Source organism: Lasioglossum baleicum, chromosome 18 (assembly GCF_051020765.1).
Source record: "Lasioglossum baleicum chromosome 18, iyLasBale1, whole genome shotgun sequence".
In the NCBI taxonomy this organism is placed as follows: domain Eukaryota; kingdom Metazoa; phylum Arthropoda; class Insecta; order Hymenoptera; family Halictidae; genus Lasioglossum; species Lasioglossum baleicum.
This window is the reverse complement of record NC_134946.1, coordinates 3,331,294-3,353,975: the sequence shown is the minus strand read 5'-3', so window position 1 is coordinate 3,353,975 and position 22,682 is coordinate 3,331,294. Positions and strand designations below refer to the sequence as shown.

Below are 22,682 nucleotides of genomic sequence, written 5' to 3'. Positions count from 1 at the left end.
TTGCAGGACCTATGAACCAGCTTTATACAGACAATGTCTCTCAGTATGCATGCAAAAGGTAGTTCTCTCATTCCTTCGACATTTCTTAGTGTGTACGGTAGTTATGACATTTGTCTGCCATTACAATGATGTCGCATAAGATTGTTTCGGTTTGATCATACAAATAATCAAGTCTGACCGCTGCTAAACAATTTCTTAATTACACTCTCGATTCCATTCACTGTATAATCTACTCAATTGTAGTTTATACTCGTATAAATTTCATGCTCATTCCATTGGTTTCAGAACGACAACTTAGAGCTTTCCTTCTTCTTTTTTTTCCCTTCTTTTCAGTAGAAACGAATGTTCAGCTTGGCATTGCTAACCCTCCTCATTAATTTTAACATTACACTCACTGGTCTTCTTCCCGATTTTATCAGTCTGCCGAAAACTTGATCTCTTTCGAAATTTTTAAAACATCAAAAAAAAAAACTCTAAAACTTTCCAAATAGTTCTGCTTTGTAGGCTCGCAGAGACTAAAAGCAATGCTAAGGATACGTTAAATTTCATTACAGGGGATGTCAGCTTAAATCAATCGATATTAACAAATTCAACTGGTTTCAGTTACTCGGTGAAGAGATGTACAGTGCCAGAGAGAGGGGTTACCAAAAGCGAGGAGGTAGAAATCTGAGAAGCGAACATTCCAGCAGGTCTGCCAGCCCAGACATGTCCAGAGCAGAGAATCTGGGATACGAGGACAGTCTGGACGTAGCATTCGAGCACAACAATAAGCTCAGGGATAAGATCCAGCAACGTATGAGGGAGAGCGAAAGTCTGATAGCCAGCACCTTTGGTCACAAGAGCGACAATGAGATTGCAGATGGCGAACACCCATCGAAAAACACCGAACAGAACGTTTTGAGGAACTCATACGCTAATGTAACAGGCGAGGGTCACGTGACTGTCACCAATCTGTCGAATGGAGATTACAATGATGACTTACATGTCAGATGCTTGCAAGAACAGAACTCTGGAAAGCTGAACTTGGACTCTCCAGGGTTCAAGAGCAAGATGAACTCTGCGCTGGGCGGTTTGTTGGACAAAGCTTTGTCGAACCTGCTCCACAACAATGGAAAGCACGATCATAAGTAAGTAATTATATTTTACATTACTTTCTTGCGGGAAAAAGCGAAATCTGCATTTAAAAATTTTTTTCTGTTAATTGACGTTTTACAATCAGGATTAGCAACCTGAGTAACTATGTGCCTACAGTTTGTCTATACTACGACAATTCTGTTCACAGTGGATCGACACCGATGAAGGTTCTAGCAGAGCTAGCTTGTGCCCGAGCCCCGACGTCAACAGCAGGCGACCAAAACTCCCAGGAAGACGTTCAGCCCTCGATGAAGACTGGTTCGCAGAACAAGGAGACCACCCCTGAAACGATTCCACTAACCGTCATTAAAGATCAGCAGAAAAAGGTTAGAAACCCCATCAAGGAGTTGTTCGAGAGAAAGAAGGAGATGAACGAGAGGAAGCAGCAGGAGAAGTTGAAGGCGGAGGCTGCTCTTCGAGAGCTGAATGTGCACAGACAGCGGAAGACCAAGAAAGCCAAGAAGCACCAGGACTTCCCGCTGATCCGTCGCAACGAGCATGGGGGTTTGGTGGAGAGGAAGAAGCGTCGTGATGGGTTCGAGAGGAAAGAGGAGTTCGCATCGGACAGGGTGAAGGACGTGTACGAGTTCGACGAGGAGGAGAGCCAGATGGAGACAAACCTGGGCGGCGTTATGTCCTACAGGAACAGGCCGGGTTACGAAGTGAGTTGTTTGAGGACTAAGGAGGTGGACGTGGCAGGCCTGATGTCCAAGGCAATCGGCGAAAGTTTAGAAAATGGCAAGACTGGGGACGCGTTGAGCACGAGGCTTGAGTCGATGATAGACAGGAAGTTTAAAGAGCTGGAGAAATTCGCACCGAAGACGAAGGGAGCATTGAAGGCTTTTCAAAGCGAGGAACAGCAGCGCCAGGTCACTGGGCCCATGGACGAGTTCGTCGAGAGGAACCAGCAGAAGCCGAAGCGGGTCGCGGAGCAGAACCTGAAGCACTCGAGGCTGAAGAAGCGCAGCAAGAACCCGAGAAAGAAGACCAGGAATGCCTGGTACGAGAACGACAGCTCCGACGAGTACAGGACCGCGGTGAAAGCCAAGGAAGACATCGGCGTTGGGATCTCGAAGAGCCAGAGGACCTGCTCGAAGGGCAAGCAGAACATCTTCGCGGAGTTGTACACGTCCGAGAGCGAGTTCGATGACGAGGACGCGGACTACGAGACGAAGAAGCAGAGAAAGGCGAAGAAGAGCGCGACGAAGGTGATAAACCTTGGGAACATCGGACAGGACCAGGAGACGATCGAGGAGGATTACCGATTGGAAAACGAGGAGGACGAGTGGAGAGACCAGAGCTTGCGGGATGACGATCGTAACAAAAACGACTGCGACAATAAAAAGTCGGAGTCCGAAATGTCTGATCAACCTTTGGTTATCGATGAGAGGAAGGACTCGGACGAGCAGAGGAACAGTGACGAGGAGACCGAGGCTCAGTACGAGAGGAACTTCGAGTTGGATGACTTGTACAGAGAGGACAGTTCGGTGACTGAGTCGGACGCCGAAGAGTCAACGATTGCGGAGGCTCAGGATGTTAATGAACCGAACGAAAAGAATTTATCTTCAGAGAAAGCGGATGATCAGGCAGACTATCCGAAGGAAGACGAGCTGATCCCACTGGAAGAGGCTTTGGATCTTCTGGATCAGACTGACGCTAACCTGGAAACAAGCTATGATAATCTGAACAAAGAGACACAACCTGAAGAACAAATTGATGCTCTAGCATTAGCAGAGCCTGTGGAAGAGCAGTTTGAACCAGTTCAGGAGGCAGCAGAGAAGAGTCCCAGCCCTGAGGAAGAACAAGAGGAGGAGGATGATATGTTGGCCTTGCCAGAGAAGCTGTCCACCAACGAGAAGCCGCAGAACGAGTCTGAAAACCTTCCGCTCCACGTATTCCTCAGCAGAAAGGTCCAGGAGTCGAAGAAGAGGAAAGAGCAACAGCTGAAAAAGATACAGGAGGAACAGGAGAGGATCCTGCTGGACTTCCAACCGACCAGGAGACAGAGAAAGTGTGCGATTGGTAAGCAAGGTCTGCTGGCAGAGATAAGCAGCTCGGACGAGGAGATGAGTCTCAAAGACAATAAGAGGTTTGGCGATAAGTTGGATCACGAGAAGCAACGGAAACAGAAACGGGAGTCCAAGGAAAAGCGTAAGGAAAGGTACATAGAAAAGAAGCACGAACAAATGATAGCCAAAGAACAAAAGGCTATAGAGGACGAGATCTTGCGGGAGCTTGGAAAGAAGAAGGAGCAGGGTACGACGGACATAAGATCAGACTCTGACGAGAAGAGCGAGCCGAAGGATGTGGAGTCAATGGAACATAAGATTGTTCAAGAGCAAGTACGGAAGAAGAAGCACCAAGCGAAAGAGAAGCAGAAGAAAAACAAAGAGGACGAACAACTGAGCGACGTCGAGAACAATTGCAACAGGTCTACCCATGCGGAGAGCAACCAAGAGAGCGAAGACAAGCAGGAGTCTCCTAACAAGCAGAAGAAGCACTCGAAATCGCCGGCTAAGCCTAAGAGGAGTTCGAAAGGGGACACGAAGATAGTTGCGACAGGGAAGAAAGGTAAAAACTCGACCTCTGACAAGTCCAGGAGCAGGACGGATACGAAGGGGTCGAAGGACAAAGAGCGCAGATCCTCTAGTGGCCGGAGGGACTCTGACGACGAAGAGTTGAAGACCACGAAATCGTGGAACAAAGTCGAAGAGGGCGTTGGAGTGGCGATTGGAAGAAGGAAACGCGCTGCTGTAAATCAGTTATATTACTGGTCCAGCTCCAGCGATGAGGAAGAGATACTGGAGGTGGTTCCTGCTGTGGAAGAGGAGGAGGATGATCGACAGGAGCAGCACGGTTGGATCGTGGGAGATTCCCATAAGAGGATGATCACCATGCTAGCCATGGAGAAACAGTTGAAGGAGAAACGGAGGAGAAGCGAAGACGAGTTCGAGCCTGGCAAGGCGAAGAGCAAGAAGCATAGAAACAGCACCTCTTGATACGTGTTTCACGATTAGGTTCGTTCAAATCTTTAAAAATACCGGAGAGTTTCTAGGTATTTTCTCTTTAACCGGGAGGACACGGTGGTTTCCTGCAGAGAACAGTGAGATGAGAGAAACGTTATGCTTCAAGATAGGTGTTGCACGTTTTTCGAAGTTATCTCCCCCCAGAAATCAAAGAACCGCACGCCAGGATTGCTAGATAGGAAGAATAGAAGAGAGACTTTTGTAACAAGAAGTAGCGTAACTAGGTCTTTTTGATACTAGTCTTAGATTTGTGGTAACCGAAAGAATTCAGTTCATCGTGGTAGATGAATTATGCTGCCGGCGCAGCAACGAGGACTATAAAAACACAATTTTTAGCCTGTCCATGTCTGGTAGAGCGAAAACGTGGGATTAGCTAATTAGAGGATGGACCGTGTCGTAGAAGGAGATGAATCTGGTAGCTTTTTTTGTGTTCTTTACGCAAAATGGTCGAATTTTAGTTTCTTTCCCGAATGTTCTTAATTGATTCGCACGGCAAATGATCTTACTCTTAAATTGTTCCGTTCGACGCTTATTTGTTCCACGATGAACAAAACGCAACGTACTGCCAAGAAGAAATTCGACTGCTTTCGTTGACGCATCGTAGCAAGATATTAATTTTTGTTTTGTTTTTTTGGTTTTTTTTTAAACGAGAAAGAAGACCGGAAGAGCGGGTGTTAGAGTAAACCTTGTATTGTACATAGCGGCTTGGCGTTTCACGTTAAAAAGGGCAAGCTCGTATTTACGTTTAAGGGATAATTATGATTCCAAGCTCTTATAAATATTATAAATATTACCTACCATTTAGACTGAATGTGAGAAATAGCGGAAGTAATTAAACGAGAAACCGACAAAAAAAACATTGTATGAAAAAAGAGCACCTTTAGACAATACCTAGGACATTTATAATGTTTAGTTTATCCCTAGCGGATGATCTTTAGGTGACTGATCAAAAATATTATTAAAAAAAAGGAAAGAAAGTGGAGATGTATTAAATTGGTACACGACAACGGAAATGGGGTAGAGGGACGAGGAGGGTGGCAAATTTAAATTGTTTGAAAGGACGATTGTAAACTGGGGTCCAATCGAGTATAGCGCTTTCACTGGTTTTTCTTTTTTTCTTGTGATCGTACATATCGCGAAATTTAAGGAAGAAGAAACACGGATAATAAGTCCTTTTCACAGACGTATTTGTAATACAGGAATCCAGGAGTTTCGAGGATCTTGCTTGACGCGTTCGCAAACCATTTTCAATGCAAAACCTCTTATTTCCGTTTGATGCGTTCGAATTCCTAGATCTCATGTCGCGTCATCAATGATTTTGTGATGATCGCCACGTATTTAAGGAATATACAAGCTTATAATAAAACAAAGCAGAGGGAGGAGCGATAGAAAAACTTTCCTTTCGTACGCCTAGTTGATGCACATAATTCTAAGTACCGTAGATTTTCATATGGTATAAATATAAATAATTATATATATATGTACACACACACACACATATATATATAAATATATAAATAAATGAGATGAAGATTATATATAAATATATATATATATATAAATATAAACATATATACATATTTATACACATATTTATATACGTACACACGTATATATATACATATATTCATGTACGTATGCAAATATAAATATAAATATGAGAGAATAAATTGAATGTATAACAGAAACAATTACAAAAAAAATGATCATAGACTTTAATGTAAATGTACTGCCATAATCATATTATTATATACGAGAGCCTATGCGAATAGTTATTAATTATTATATTCCTGTAAAGATGAACAACCAGAACGACGGCGACGACAAGATGAAAAGAAATATTTAGCACAAAAAACTAGACAACAATCCAATGTAAATAGAGCATATTTTCAATGTGTCTGGAAAAGTATGTTTTGTAATATAAGGATTGCAAAGGAAAAATAAAATTATTAAAGAATCACATCCTAATGGTACGTGTTATGGAATGAATGAGGAACCTTTGCTTGCGAAGCATGATCAGACGCAGATGTCATACGTTATTTTGCATTGTAACGTGTATGTACAGGGTATCTCGAAGTTGTGGTACACACGGAATAGCTTTGGTGTAGCAAATTTCAAGTGAATTTCAATAAACCTTCATTGATCTGAGTTCTCTTCTTGCAAGTAGTTATAGTTGACGCTGTGGATAGAAATAAGGAAACTTGATACGTACACATACACACAAAAACAAACGACCAAATTTACCTATTAAAATTCCTTTTATAGAAGAGATCTTATTTTTACATTTGGAACGATATTTTCATTTTTTACTTTCTATTCAGTTTCTATCATTTTCACAGTTACATTTACTCGTCGAATGAAACTTTCATTTTCTAGAAAATCTCACTTACAAGTTCAAACCTTCAAGTCTCCTTCAATAATGCATTCTGATTGTTTTTCCTTGACAAAATTTTCATTTACATAACAGATTCAAATTTGTAATTTGCGGGGTTACCGCGCAGGTCAATTACGCAATTTAAAATTTTCAAGAACGCGGGAAAATTTGAGCTCCGAAACGTTACGTAACAATGGTAACAATTTGGCAGACTTGCAAGGGATCTCTATATATACAAAATTACCAGAACTGTACCCTTTTTTTTCTTTGAATTGACTCCGAATCTATATATGCAAGAAATTAAAATTGAATTTGATGTTTCCAGTGATTGTTGAGACCAGTTGAGACCAGATTCGAAATCTAGAATTAAATTTAGACGATTGGCAGGCTGTAGAGAAATGTTAAGAATGTTCACGCATGTGCTTTTGGAAAACAGTGTCTCTCTTTTTGTATCGTTCGAAAAGGTGGGGATACGAAATGAAGAATTGTTAATTAATTAGACATTGGATTTTAGAAAAGTTTTACAAGCCTAGTTTGATACTTCATATGTACAACACTGACAAAAGCATATTTTAGTAACCCATTTTTCACATCTCGCCGCTGAGTGGTGATCCACAAAATGAAACAAATTCTGTGTGGCAAGATAGGGTAAGATTATTTAAACCGTTAATTAAACAAACATGAATAAACGAACATTTTTAATCGTGTATAATCGACTCCCAAACTCGTGACATACTTTCATTGTCTGCATTTATTCTGGCAAGTTTCGCAATTGTTAGGTTATGTCTCGGTACTTGCCTAAATCCGTGAAAGTGTCGTAATTTTCCATTAACATCTTATTTCTCTGTTAGTCTTAACCATTTCGCTAATTACTTCTTCACATAAGAATATTTCGTGAACATTTTATGCTGCAGAATATTTTTATGGTTGCCTCGAAACACATGAAGAATATTTTATCTGAAGTCTTATTTTGTGAGAAAGTCTTATTTGAATGAGTCGTTTAGCGTTTCAGAGTTTTTCATAAACTTGAAATATTAGTCAAAAAAACCTACTAACAAGCTGTTGGATTGAATGTAATTATTATAGAATAATCGTGTTGTTGTATGGTAAAGTATTAGACGTTCTTTTTTTTCAGGGACAGCATTTTGCTGATCTCGAAGTCGTCCAGATACCCGCTACCTATAATCAGTACACGGAAGTTAATGTCAGGTGGAACGAGCAGAGTCTATCGACCACTATTATCCTCGCCCCATGTACGGTACTTTGGGAATCCTCATCGTGCGTACGCAATGTTTATTGGAAGGATCTTAAGGGGTGCTTTGAAAGTTCGGTATCTATTATTGGGCGGTGCAGTTGGCGGAGGAGTGACGTTACAGAAGGTGAATATACTAAAACAATTATATATCGACTCCACTGTTGTTACCATGTTTTTGTCGCCTTAAGAAATATGAGCAGTGGAAAGAAGTTTTACCCGATATGAGTTGGATGGACGATTTACTCCCTGATACTAAAGAGTGGCAAAATTTTCGTGGAACTCTAATCACCGTTAAGGATACCATAGCGGAGAAAATAGACATCGGTGAGTGCACGAATACAAAGTAGAGTTTACATACGTGAAAACGTGAGGCAATACGAATTGAAGCTACAAAACATGACACAAACAGATCCACGTATAAAGCAGCTTGGGGAAGCTAAATATAAAGAGTACAGAAACTGGTTTAATCAGAGATTAGATGATGCTATCCAAGCAGCAAATGATGCTGAAAATAATATGAGTGTGGCAGTACCTACCAAGAAGAGTGAGTTGTTTTTGGGTTTTTTTTTTATTAATTTTATTGCATGCCAATGATTCTGTTGTATATGTCGTAATCGTTACCTTGCTACCACCCTTTAATTTGCCTGACGTTTTCTTACCTAATTATGACTCGATCGTAGTCATAGATGTACTATATGCTTTCGTTATAATTTTCTCACTAATTTGTTATATACTTTGTCACTGAAAAGTGACACATTCTATCCTGTGATATCCTGTATCGAAGTAAGTTAAATAGAACGCATAGGTAAGGAAAGCTATACTCTTACTGTAATTACTGGACTGTGGATTTTATGCATTTGTGACAAAAACAAGAAAAGAATTTGTAAACATCAATGTATTAGTCTCAGCTTATTAAAATTATAAAAAGAAGAATGAGGCTTCTATTTGGCTTCTGTTCTTTGTAACTGATGTAAACAATTTTTATTTTGCATAAAATCACAGTGTAATATTTACGTAAGCAACAATACATATGTCTCATATTTAAATCACTTCATGAATCAGTATTTTTTTTTTATCATTCTTGGTTCGATAGTTAGTACTGGTATGTTGTATTATTGTTCAGTTTCGTATCATACATTATTCCACTGTACATTTAGAGTTATTTTATTATGGTCTGTTCTGTTCAGGTATATTTGACACTATCACAGCAATAGCAAATCAACTTTACTCAGGTGTGTAAAATCTTTGGAATTATCCTCGTACTACTGTCTGTCCATTCAGCATTTTTTTTTATAGTTTCAGGATAATTCTTTGAACACGTTCACATAGACTCTCGGCTAACAGCTTTTTTTTTTAATTTTCAATCTCGAACGTAAAAATAAACTTAAATACTGAATGGGACAGACCTGTTTCTCGTTTTTTTTTTCATATTCAAATCAGATCAATTCATTGTTAATAGATTGCGGATTTTTATGCAAAATAAAAAAATGTTTGCATTGATTGTAACACACGAGAGAGCCAAATAGATATTTCGTACCTAATGTCATGAATGCAATAAAATCCGCAGTCTAATTATTAATTTTACCAGTATAGAGCACATATTTTTACTTTTGTTAGTCTTGTATCATTGACAATAACACTTTACTGATGCTTATATCTGGTTATTTAGTTGTGACGAAAGTTAATGCAATTAACCTAGCTCGTTTTTCGAGTTTTTCGAATTATAATAGTAAACGCGTTAATTCGCGTACAAATGTTAGTAAAGTGTTATTGTGAGCAATTACCAGCTTTCTTGCAAGTAACCCCGATTCACCGAAATTCTAAATGTCTTATTGAACAGAGGCAAAGGATCAATTTTTTAACCGTACAGTAGCACACGCTCACCCATTAATTGACGACAATATTGAAGAGGAACGTAAGAAAGCTCGTATGTACATGTTAGTGTATTATAAATTCATTATTGAAATGATCAACAACTTGTAATTACAAACGCTCCAATTTCTCTTTTAAGGTAACTCGCAGCAAAGATTGAATGCTATGCAAGATGAGATCATGCAAATGCAGTTGAAGTATCAACGTGAACTACAAAGACTGGAGAAAGAGAACAAAGAGCTTAGAAAGCAGTTGCTTTTACGTGGCAATAAAAAACTGAGCAACAAGAAAATAAAAGTAACCAATCGTTTAGAAACTTTACGTTATTGCTATTGATATTCATGTTATAATGTTATTAATTTTTCTAGAAATCATTGATCGACATGTACAGTGACGTTCTAGATGAACTCTGCGAATACGATAATGCTTACTCCACTGCTGATCATTTACCGAAAGTGGTGGTTGTCGGCGATCAGAGTTCTGGTAAAACTTCTGTCCTAGAAATGATTGCTCAGGCAAGAATATTTCCTAGGTACAGTGGCGTATTCTGCTCCCCAATTTGTTTACGTAGACAGACCCTAAACCAAATTGACCATTCGATAGGGCCCCCAGAGAAGACGCCTTTTTTCTTTAGGAGCCCTATCGAATGGTGTGACCGAAAATCTATTTGGTTTGGGAGCACATTCGACTACCTGATCCAGCCATACCCTTTCAATAATTGCTCTCGTAATTTTTTTCAGAGGTGGTGGAGAAATGATGACAAGAGCCCCAGTCAAAGTCACACTAAGCGAAGGACCCTATCACATAGCAAAGTTCAAAGACAGTTCCAGGGAGTTTGACCTAACGAAAGAATCTGAATTGGCCGAACTGAGACGTGAAGTAGAGCTACGCATGAAAAACAGCGTTAAAAATGGAAAGACAGTCAGTCAAGATGTGATCTCGATGACGGTGAATGGACCAGGCCTTCAGCGCATGGTTCTAATTGATCTGCCTGGAATAATTAGTGTACGCGATACCTTGATTAGACACGATTTCTCATGAAAGACAATTCGTAACTTACAAAACTTTTGCAACAGACAGTTACAATTGACATGGCAGAAGGCACTCGAGATGCCATTCGACAGATGTCTGAGCAGTACATGAGCAACCCTAATGCGATCATCCTTTGCATACAAGATGGTTCTGTAGATGCTGAGAGAAGCAACGTCACTGATCTTGTATCTCAGATGGATCCTACAGGGAAACGGACCATTTTCGTTTTGACAAAGGTAGAACAACGCTAGCAGTTACTTAACTATTATCTGGTGACATTGACACTTGACTGACGTCACCAGTTGCGGTTTAATGTGATAAGTAGACTCCGGATTTTTATGTAAAATTAGAAGTTTGTGCATTAATTACAAGATACAGGACCTAAATATAAATTTATATTTCTCACTAATCATTTGAATGTAGTGGAAATAATATATTAATACTCTTAAAGTGTTATAATGTTTCCACTGTTTAAAATCGCGCCTACTCATTTTCGTCATAAATGCATGAAATCCGGAGTCTAGTGATAAGATTCATTTTATAATATATTGAAATTGATAGGTAGACTTAGCAGAAAGGAATATGGCCAATCCTGATCGTCTGCGTAAGATATTGTCTGGTAAATTGTTCCCTATGAAAGCGTTAGGATACTTTGCTGTGGTCACTGGCCGTGGCAGGCAGGACGACAGCATAGAAACGATTAGGGACTATGAACAAGAGTTCTTTGGGAATTCTAAGCTGTTCAAGTACGTTCGCACAATTATATTGAAATACTAGAAAGTTTTTATGCGTTTGATCATTTCTGATTATTTGAACAGGGACGGTTTGGCAATGTCTGGACAAGTGACCACAAGGAACCTGAGTCTTGCGGTCGCAGAATGCTTTTGGAAGATGGTTCGCGAGACTGTCGAGCAGCAAGCTGATGCATTTAAAGCTACCAGGTTCAATCTTGAAACGGAATGGAAAAATAATTTCCCAAGGTAGATGAAAAACAAATTTATTTCTTTGGGTATAAATTATTTGAAAAAATGGCTAATAATTTGAATAAACACATTCCGTTATTTTTATAAAGTAATATAAAATAGTCAGTTTTAATGCTTCGTAAAGCTAGCGTCGCGCGAATATGTTTATTAAATTAAACGAATTTTTCTGTAGACTGAGAGAATTAGATAGAGACGAACTGTTCGAGAGAGCGCGAGGCGACATACTGGACGAGGTTGTGAACTTGTCCCAGCTCACGCCGAAATATTGGGACGAGGTGCTGCTGACTAACATGTGGAAGAAAGTTAGTACGCACGTGTTCGAGAATATCTACAAGCCAGCTGCCGAAAGTGGAAACCCAAGTACATACGTTACGATGATAATTACAGCCGAATAAAACGCGCGATTGTATCCGGAAAAATCATTTATAATTCAGGTACATTCAACACGACCGTTGACATTAAACTCCGACATTGGGCGGAACAACAATTGCCGGCTAAAAGCGTCGAGAGTGGTTGGGAATGTTTACAACACGAGTTCGAGCACTTCATGAACAAAGCGAAGCAGAGTCCTGACCACGACGATGTGTTCGATCAGCTGAAAACCGCCGTGGTCAGCGAGGCGATGAGGCGACATTCCTGGGAGTCAAAAGTAAATTCATCCAGGATTTCTATTATAAGTCGCACAGTGGAACATCGATTATCTGAACAAAACACATGTTTTCGTATAATAGAACAGTTGCTTAAAACATGTTTCATAATTCTTGCAAGTTTACGATCCAGTAAGCTAAGGACTTTTTAATAGAACCTTCAGCTGCAATGGCCAAGTGTTAATTATAATTATACTGCGGATTTTTATGCAAAATAAACATTGTTTACATATATTGCAAGACACGGGAGCCAAATAGACACTTCCTACTTCTTTTAATTATCTTTCTAAGCTGGAACTATATATAATACACTGATGTTCTTAAATCTTTTGAATATGTCCACTGGTTTATATTGTACGTACCCATTTTTGTTATAAATGCATAAAATCCGCAGTCTAGTTATAATTAACACTTGGCCATTGCAGCTGAAGGTTCTATTAAAAAGTGCTTAGCTTACTGGATCGTAAACTTGCAAGAATTATGAAAGATGGGTTGGGACAATAGAGATTTCAGATCATCGAGATCCAACTGTATCGATCATAGTGAATGTACGAACACTGTTGCACCTAGGCGTCCGAGATGCTGCGGGTCATTCAGTTGAACACCTTGGAGGACAGAAGCATATATGACAAAAGGGACTGGGACCAAGCAGTGCGTTTCCTGGAGACGTCAATTAATGATAAGCTGCAAATAACTGAGCAGATTTTGCGAGACATGCTGGGCCCTGGCCGTACCGAGCGGTGGCTTTATTGGAGAAATTCGACTGCAGAACAACAGTTATGTTCATCCGTGAAGAATGAATTGGATCATATACTGCGCGCGCGCAAGGTGAGGAGAGACCGTTCTGGACATTGTTTAAAATTGAAATATTAACCCTTAGACTAGGCTCTCTTCACTCAGGCATCATTAAACATTACTGTAATGATTCATAGCAAGTTCTGCATTACCAAACGGCTGTGCATTTAATATATTGCTAAAAGCTCGAGCATTACGAGCAGTTACATTACGAGGAAAATATTCTAGATTAGATAAAAGATTCGGATTCTGCCGTCAAAATAGCTTCGAGTGTAAAGTGTTAAATATCATGTTTTTGTTAACAGGAATACACTCCCAACCTCACTAACGATGAGCTCACAATGGTCAGAAAGAACTTGCAAACGTACGGCATAGAGGTTGATAATGAATTTATCCGGGAGATATGGCATCCCATTTGCCTCAGGCATTTTTTGCAGCAGAGTCTGAACAAAGCGTACGACTGCAGAAAAGGATTCTATATGTACCACGCCGGGCACGAGGAGGAAGTATGTTAGACGAGAATTAAATGAAACATAAAAACACAAAATTAGCAGGGCTTGAAAACTGTTATAATATTAGTTTCGGTTCTCGATACTGTTGTGAAGAACCTGTTCAAGTCCTGAAAATGAGTTTCTAGAGCAATATTTTCTAGATGGAGTGCAACGATGTGGTGCTATTCTGGAGGATTCAACAGATGTTGAAAGTCACTGCCAATGCGCTGCGACAGCAGATCATGAACCGCGAGGCTCGCAGACTGCACCAAGAAATCAAAGAGGTGCTGGAAGAGTATAGTCAGGACAGCGAGATCAAGGGAAAATTGCTGGCCGGTAGACGAGTAACGTTGGCCGAGGAACTCAGTAAGTTTGTCAAAGTTTGCGAGTTAAATTGGCAGAACTACAGTAATGTGCGAGTGTATGTCGGCTCTCGGTTCTGTGTTGCGACGCGACCTAGATATGAGCGGGACACTTTTTTTTGTGGCTTCAAAGACCGCGCCGAACATAGAAAAGGACAGCGAAGCTCGAGAGTCCTCGGTCGTCGAGTAGTGTAAACATAACAAATCCAATAACAAAACTTCTTTATTTTTTTTTATTTTTCTAATGAAAATGATACCAAATATAAAATAATTCCAATTATATTTACTTGTGTGTGTAATGACCGATGAAAGTTTTCGACGCAAAGAAGAACAGCGTATGGGAAGGAAAGAGACGCGGAGAGCCGCGGCGCGCCGGCACAGTTCAAAGTATTTCCCGTACGCTGTTCTTCCTTGCATCCGAAACATTCGTCGCTCATTACACGAGTAAATATCATCGCATTTGTATCATATTTGGTATTATTTTTATTTTAAAAAATGCCACGCACATATTGGTCAAAGTCCCTTAAAAAAATAATGAAAAATAAAGAAGTTTTGTAATTGGATTAGCAATTCACACCGATATTACCCGCCTGGTATCGGATTACACGGCGTGTTTACACTGCTCGGCGACCGAGGAAGCTCGAGCTTCTTGGCCCCTTGCTGGGTTCCCCAGTGGAATGGGCAGCGTAGCGGCATACAGTTAAGCATACAGCACGACCTACAGTCGGGCATTACTGTACATTTCGATTTTCATTTCAGAACGCGTCAGGCAAATTCAAGAGAAGCTGGAGGAGTTCATCCAGGCGTTGAATAAAGAGAAATGAAGAGGACGATTTGAGAATGTGTAGATATTCGAAACCAGATTAATATGGTATGTGATAAATGATAACAGCCCTGGTGGCTGAGGTGCGAATGGTTAGACACTTAATTGTTTCTTCTTGTTGCTGAACGACGTGGCACACTGGACTAGACCACTCGTATCGTCGTTCCACTTTTTAATGAGGAATTTTCTTGAAAGATTATCTAACACGCGTGGTAGATAGAAATTGATTATTTGCTCTCGTTTGGCAATAGTTTTCTCGTGGAAATACGTTCCTCGAATGTCATCGACGCTAATCATACCAAAATAATTAAGAATACTACGAAAATAACGCTTTCGTATACATATTAAACCAGCGCACATGTGTAACAGCATGTCCAGTGTAAATAGTAATTCTTACAGGCATTTTACAATTGATGTGAAAACAATAGCGGTCATTGCATCTTGTATATATTGTCTCAATAACATGGAACGAGTGCAGAAAAACGTTGTAGTACGAATAGAAATCTGATTGAAATAAAGGGAGATGGAACACGTAAATAGCGAGTGCTTTTTCGAACGATTCTCAGATTAGGATAGAACAGATTCTTTTGTGATTGATCGGCTTTTTTATCTAACAAGAAAAAATAAAATGTATCGTGTGAGAAAGAACAGTAATATTCTCTTGAAAATACAATAAAAATGATTCGGTACATGTGATTTTTTTATACAAATATCATTTCGAATGCGTTTTTCGTTTTATTGTACGCATCACCTTCATTCTCCCAGAAATTTTGTCAGTGACAGCAGATTCTTCGCCGAGTCTTAAGTACTTATGAAATTGAGATATGCTATTGTATAAGATTGGTAGAGAGATTATTAAAATACAGAATCTATAGTAAAATTTTCCTCTGGTTGTATGTAAAGTTTACAACGTATCCTGACGATCATTATTTCTATTATTATTATTATTATTATCATCATCATCATCATCATCATCATCATCATCATCATTGTAAAGACACAAAATAATAACTAATTATTCCACATACATTGCAACGTTACAAATAACCTGGTAGAAACATATTAAAAATATTTCCCTTTTATTCTCGGAGGATATTTAATTGACGATGTAAAACCGCTAGGTCAGCCAGAAAAACTACGATCGTTTTCTCGAAATCTGTCTTCGAACTCTGAGGATGCTAATTCCGAGAGAAAATATACATATACCCTATCTTTGGTCCAGGATGCGTCTGATAAAATATCTCAAATTCGTACACTTCCACGCAAATGCCACACAGAAACTCGCAATACCCCTTCTCTAGCATTTGTAAATCTTTATTCGATTAAAGTTACGAAAAATTTTGTAAAAATTATCGATCGTCCTAAACAACGTAGACAAAATAAAATCCGTTTCTCGTCAAATTTCTCTCTATAATAATTAACACCGCTTATACACGAGATATAGGTCAACACGATGTGTATGCGTGTGTATGCATATACATATATGCAAATACAAAAACGACAGGAAAATTTCTTTGTTCTAATCGACTCGTTTGAAAATGCCAATTTTCATTTGTCGTTCATGCATTAACACGTAGGTATGCATGTATGTATGTGTATGTATGTATGGGTGTGTGTGTGTCCGAGTATTTATTTTCTCCGTACACTTTTTCTATTCAACGCAGCTGATATAAAATTAAACAACGATGTACATTTGGCAGGAATGTTTAATATTCTTTTTCCTCATTGTTTACGGTATACTCAGAGGTCAGAGTTCAGGCGCCACATTAATCTCTCTCTCTCTCTCTCTCTCTCTCTCTCTCTCTCTCTCTCTCTCTCTCTCTCGAATAAACTTGTTCTGATCGTAATCGAAAAACAATTATGTAATCCCATCGTATCCTCGCAATTTGTTTACGATAAAAGTGCCAAACTCTGTCCAGCTGAGTATTGCCGGAGGTCGATAACCAGCGATAATTAGCGCAACACGTTTATAAATAGGACTGTACCGATATATTGTTCTAAATATAAACATTATTATATACAATTATTTGGTAGTACATCATTGGTAACAATGAAGGCGGCGATGATGCTTGTCCGCAAATTAAGAGGAAAAGAAGCGTATTCGTAAAATTGGACGAGGTAAGACGACACCTTACTGTCTCAGCCGCTTGACCGTTATCGTGTGTGTATATCAAATCCTTAATTCGTATAATATGTGACGCATGGTCTCCCGTGATGAGCGTGTAGCTGGCATGATTTAGACAATGACAATTTGTACAGGGTGTTACAAAATTATATGTCGCTGACACCAAAGCGCGATTCTACACCCCCGATTTAGTTGAAAATGACATAGGGAACCCCCCACAAATTGACCTTTTTTTAAGATTTAAGATTTTTAATCTTAAAAACAAATATTGTTATTCTTGACCATGTTTTTCACGTTCAAGGTCAATTTTGCGGGGGGTTCCTTATGTCATTTTCGACTAAATCGGGGGTGTAGAATCGCGCTATGGTGTCCGCGACACATAATTTTGTAACACCCTGTACAGTCCACTTTGCAGGGGGGTTGTCAAGAGGGGGATGTTCGTTGGAAAACTAGACTTCTTTGTTTCAGCCGTACAATGCACTAGCAATACAGAGAGTGATCTCGGACAAATTGTTCTAAAACAAGGTAGCGTCTTGGCGTTTTCCCAATGCTCTCGAGTCCAATAAAAGAGGAAAATATCACCGTTCAGTTACGTCTTCACCGAGTTGCTATTATCCTGCACGTCCGGAACGACGTCACCGCCGTCGTTTTGTCCAATCTCACCTGTATGGTAACCAGAAAAGGAACACGCAGGTGCACTCTTGGCTGTCGTCACCGGAGCTTCAGGTAAAAGTAAGGTTCGTTCCGTGGCGCTACCCCAAGTTTGCTGATAAGCACTCCGACCACGTATCCTGCGACTTAACGATGATCCCACCACGCCCAGGTGCTCCTTTATGTCATTATGCACATCGGAGACGTCCCACATGGCCCTGGTAATAATTAAATGATCCGTAAAACCGTCCGACAAACTTCAACTTGTTCGTGGACTCTGATATGGGTGATTCCACGTGAAAACAGACACTTTTTGGAGTAAAATTTAGTGACCTATGAACGAGTCTCCAAAGGATTTTTCGATATCTTAAAAATTGTTGATTTTACAGACGTGTAAAAAAACGTGTCACCCTTTTTTCATTGAATCATAAGTCTAGAACTATCAAACCGATGAAAATGAGTTTTTCTATGTGTTTATCTATTAAAAATGTGTTTTTATTTGAAAAAGATGTTTTTTCACCATTTATTTTGCAATTGTTTTAAACAAATGCCGTGTTTTCATAGCGGGTCACTTTTTAAAAAATTGAGAAAAAATGAGGATATAACCCCAGGTGTTCCCTTTGCGGACCTCTTCACAAAAAGATAGACATTTAAGAATTGACGAAATTAAAATTATTTGAAGTGAACAGAAATTTTATTCCGAAAAGTGTTCGTTTCCGCGTGGAATGATCCATATTAGATTGTAATATAAGTTCGTTTTCTCTTTTTTCGGATGAAGTCGTACAATGCAACAATAAAAAAATATCTACAAAGCTTGTTCTCACCTGAACGCGTCCCACCACGCCTGCCCTTGTGCTAGATTTACAAAAGGTTTGTAAGAAAAGCTATAGTGATGAGCCACCGCGGCCAGGAACATCTCGATGCAAATTAGAAAATCCTGCAGCTTCGACGATATATTCCTGATGTCGTCCATGTCGTTTGTGTTGAATACACTTGATATGACGTCGAAGTACACCAGCAACGAAATCATTACACCTTGACTGTAACAGTGAAAATCATTATTACAGATTGATCTTGCGTCTGACGATCCGTGGGTAAACATTGCGAGACTTACAAGAAGGAGAAGAACACGACTGCTTTAATACACAAGAACTTGCCGACAGGCTTCATAGGCTTCAAAGCTTCCGCGTTGGCACGGTAGAAAAGCACCAGACAGTACATGGCTACGAACTGCGATAAGTTATTTACAGCTATCATATAAGGAAACGCAACGTCTGTTCTGAATTCTCCTTCACCATATACTCCATTGAGCTCGCAGATGCTGGAAAATAGTAAATGATATCGGTACATCAGGTACGTTGCGTACGCAAGCTGAATCGCAGAAAAGAGAACACACGAAAGAGAGTTTAAATCAGTGCTTCCCAAACGTTTTTTACTCGCGGCGCACTTTACAGCAAATGAAAAAATTTCGGCGCACCTACTATGTATATGCATATATTTTAGTAGCGAATTATTTTAATGATTTATTGATTTAATAATTTCATTTTTGATATAATTTTAATTATTTCACGGCGTACGGTTTGGGAAGCACGGGTTTAGATCGTCGATTTCAAGTTTAAATGTTCTGTTTTTTGCGACTCGTGTATACAATACAGCACAATAAGATAATTACAATGATATTAAAGTCGATATAGGCCTGACAGCAGTGTACTGCAGTATCCCGTGCTTGCACATATGTACAAACTCCCTTCCCATTTCCCAGTCAGGTAAACAACACAACGGAAACATATGATGCACTTGAGGAGATATTTCCAGTCTGTGTTCTAGCTGACGGTCCGCGTCCAAGTAGGCCAATAAATACATCATAAAATTGTATATTACATATGCCTCATAACACTCCCTTAAACTGTCCACATATATGCTACCCTCCGGGTAAACCAAGCCAAGCCACTGTAAACAATTTAAAACATTTATTAGCATTTACAAATAATATTACAATTAGATGGAATATAATGGTGGATACTTACAGCGTTTACTGCATATATTGGTACCATCCATAATATCCTGAAACAAGTAGGGAAACATAATTAATTATAATCTGACCTACTCACATTACACAACAGTACACGTAATAATTGTAATTGCAATTATTAATGAGTAAAATGTTGCATAAATTATTTCGTATGTAATTCTTGTTATGCAATATTACGTAAATTATTTTTGTATATAATGATTATCGTGAAATAGTTATAGATTTTGATAAAGCTATCTATACTCTAATTATAATCGATAAGAATGCTTATTACGTCGTTCGAGTGCTGAATCAATAATCGTGCTTTCGGAGCACCCGGTATATGAAAGTTAGATCGATATCAGTGTGTATAAGAAACAGTCTAGAATTTAGCCGATGGCTTAGCAATAAATCGGAAGTACTTAAAAATAGTCCGCCGACTTTACAAATATTAACGTTTAACAGTTCTGAGAGAATGAAAAACTGCGAGTGTGTTAATATACACACATTAAATGAATTTTCAACTTTACAGAGATATTTCAATAATAAGACTATAGTTTATACTGCATAGTTAGATCGTTTGTTATAGAAGAATGGTAGCAATTGTGATACTAAATCATGCATTAGGTTCTATATCAGTCTTCCATGAAAGTGAACTTTGATTTATTGCTTTCTCTCAATAACGATATTGTCCCCATACTGTTTCCCCTATTTGAATAATCTAGAGTACAATGGTTTTGCTTCTTAAATACTAAATATAATACTAGAATCTGATTCTTTCATTAATGTACAATGTGTTGATATTATTTTTATTTTGATGCTATAACTAAATGAAACTTAAAATGAAAATAATTCAAAAAAATTCAGTGTCTAAAAGAGAGAATGATTTCAGCTATATCTCTAACTGTTGATACTTTCTGTATCAAAGGTCAATCAAAGTTCTTTGACCTTCAGTGCGTAAAATATACATGTTTTATCAGGACTCAATTATACATAATAATAATATTAATGAAACTAAGGGATAATTAATCGCATAGTGAATAAATAGTGTAGTAGACATAAAATGGAAACGCATCTATGTAGGCAGAAATCAACATGGGTGGAATATTCCAGTGTAAGAGAAAGATTTATCAAAACCACAGCTGATCGTTTGGAGTCAAACAATATATCACGCACAACATGTGTTCATAGACTAATTATAGCGATATACTATTTTAATTCGATCAAAATAAGTAACATAGTCTTGCATCATCTCAAATTCTTTAGCTGAAAAAGATGGGCTTTTTGGTAGTCAGAAGTGCTACATAAAAGATCAATCTAGGTGTTACAAGACGTAATTTGCATTATTCGGAAGCATAAAGCTGCGCATGTAGCTATTTTTTCATTACGCCTCGTAAACGTAAAAATAGGACTTTTGAGGGCGATTGCAACCTAGATTGATCCTTTATCAAGCGCTTTTAATTACTGAAAAACCTCATCACATACACATTATCCCTTCCCCTTTAATTCTGTATCATTCTTGATTTTCCAACTGAGCAATTTTTGCCTGCAAACGATTACGATCCAGAAGATCGACGAGTGTCGCATTCGAACTAAATTAGACAGTATTGAGCATCTCACCTGATTATATATTTCTGCAGTCTGGGTTGCGTGTAATATATCATGTGTTGCACAATTTCGTAGAAAGCGATAGGCAATGCGAGCAACACGAACGCACCTCCGACCAATGCTCCCTGATCCTGCTTCTTGAAGCCATTCTTAATAGAGTTCACCAACAAAATAGGCACAAGGATAATAATGAGTAGTGCATAGAGGCACGTCAGAACTGGTAGAATCCATAGTCTCCAGCGGCGACAAATAGAAGCCATCACTTTGAAGGATTGAAAAAGGAACGGAACTATCACATAATTTTCCGGTCAGACCGCTCCAACTTCTGAAAGAACGGTTAATGTAGCCTGACAGGTTTCTTGACAGCATCTCGTGCGGCCGTTCCGAATTTTAGGTTATGCGAACCTAGCTAATGTTCCTCGACTCGGCGGATAAATAGACGAGTTCGAATGACGTTTCCATTGAACGTGGAACTATTCACCGTCAACAGGTCTGTCTCACGATTCCTCAGACGGCGACGACAGCGTAAACATTGTAGAGTACGCAACGACGTACTGAAGAAGTCATAACAACCTTGTCGCGCACGATGAATCGACGATGAACGATAAACCACAACGAGTCAGCTGACGATGACAGTACGGAAGGGGGGAAGCCAGATATACTTCCCCCCTTTCCGCGTCCTTAATTACGTGATCCGCGCGGATTATTAATTTCGATTCGATTTCATTAACTTGCTGCAAGCATCCGCAAGCTTCGCTGATATTTTAGCATATCTTACCGACGACATTTTATTACGAGAAATATCCGAGTAAAATCAGCGAGCAAGTAGTGGGAATTGCTGTCAATGAAGTTTCATCGAATTACAGTGGGTGTACAAAGTATTCATAACTTTTTCAAAATTAGACCCAGCAGCTTGAGTTTCTCTTTCAGACGTTAAAAGAATTATTTTGCTAGCTAATGTGTAAATAACTTTTTTTAGAAATATTGTTATTGGTCGCAATTGCGAAGGAAAAAGTAAAGGGTATTCTCTTATCAAAAGATTACGAGAATTATTTCAAAATGATTTGTTTGAATTTCATTTATTCTGAAATTTCTTGCGTTTTCAGCATTTTTAGCTGTAAGGGTATATAATAAATAAAATCGAAGCTTCGACTCATTGACACCAATTTCCACTGAATTTTACTGTATTCGACAAAGTGACGTTCTATATCGCAATTCAAATCGATCAGATTCGAAAGTGAAACGACTTATGTAATATCGATTACATGAAAACCGCCTATTACGCGGGTCTAATTAATAGGTTATCGTCGCAGTGCTATCCCAGCAATGCGATTCATAGAACATCGAAATCGTTACAAGTGTAAATTTTGACACTTTGCGGTAATTGCGTGCCTAACTGCATTGAACTCTGCTCCTGCTCCCGGAAGTGATCTTCCAAACAGGAAAAACTCTAAAGCTCCCTGCAAGCTCCGCGAAGCGAAATCCAAAGAGAA

The 22,682-nt window shown here is 39.0% G+C and overlaps 2 protein-coding genes across 12 annotated transcripts in view; one reads left to right on the top strand and one right to left on the bottom strand.

The window, feature by feature from the left end:
• LOC143217918 (dynamin-like GTPase OPA1, mitochondrial) overlaps positions 1-16,613 on the top strand; it is a 91,307-nt gene extending 74,694 nt beyond the window's left edge. For 2 of the 10 annotated variants that reach the window (XR_013010934.1, XR_013010933.1), the window contains exons 7-9: positions 7,670-7,913; positions 7,978-8,113; positions 8,199-8,212. Coding sequence is in view for 8 of the 10 variants with exons in the window: in XM_076442650.1 (XP_076298765.1) it covers positions 604-1,127; positions 1,283-4,133 (3,375 nt within the window). In the remaining 2 variants the exon portion in view is untranslated. Of the gene's footprint in view, positions 1-603; positions 1,128-1,282; positions 7,183-7,669; positions 7,914-7,977; positions 8,114-8,198; positions 8,334-8,976; positions 9,022-9,629; positions 9,717-9,800; positions 9,959-10,029; positions 10,194-10,401; positions 10,667-10,737; positions 10,930-11,254; positions 11,440-11,511; positions 11,674-11,848; positions 12,037-12,110; positions 12,326-12,893; positions 13,152-13,423; positions 13,625-13,770; positions 13,976-14,730 lie in introns of those variants that run through there. The other 8 variants (XM_076442649.1, XM_076442651.1, XM_076442653.1 and 5 more) reach the window with 7 other exon arrangements.
• LOC143217923 (transmembrane protein 184C) lies at positions 15,426-22,621 on the bottom strand. Of its 2 annotated transcripts, none has more exons than XM_076442663.1 (7): positions 21,595-22,621; positions 21,202-21,514; positions 19,598-19,634; positions 19,243-19,520; positions 18,685-18,891; positions 18,395-18,610; positions 15,426-17,788 (listed from the first exon to the last, which is right to left on the bottom strand). In XM_076442663.1, the coding sequence occupies exons 2-7, from the start codon at positions 21,447-21,449 to the stop codon at positions 17,509-17,511; spliced, it is 1,266 nt and encodes a 421-aa protein (XP_076298778.1). In that variant the 5' UTR covers positions 21,450-21,514; positions 21,595-22,621; the 3' UTR covers positions 15,426-17,508. The 2 variants fall into 2 exon arrangements, with proteins under 2 accessions (XP_076298778.1, XP_076298779.1); XM_076442664.1 differs by having other exon boundaries at positions 21,202-21,511.
• Between the last annotated feature and the right edge of the window lie 61 nt (positions 22,622-22,682).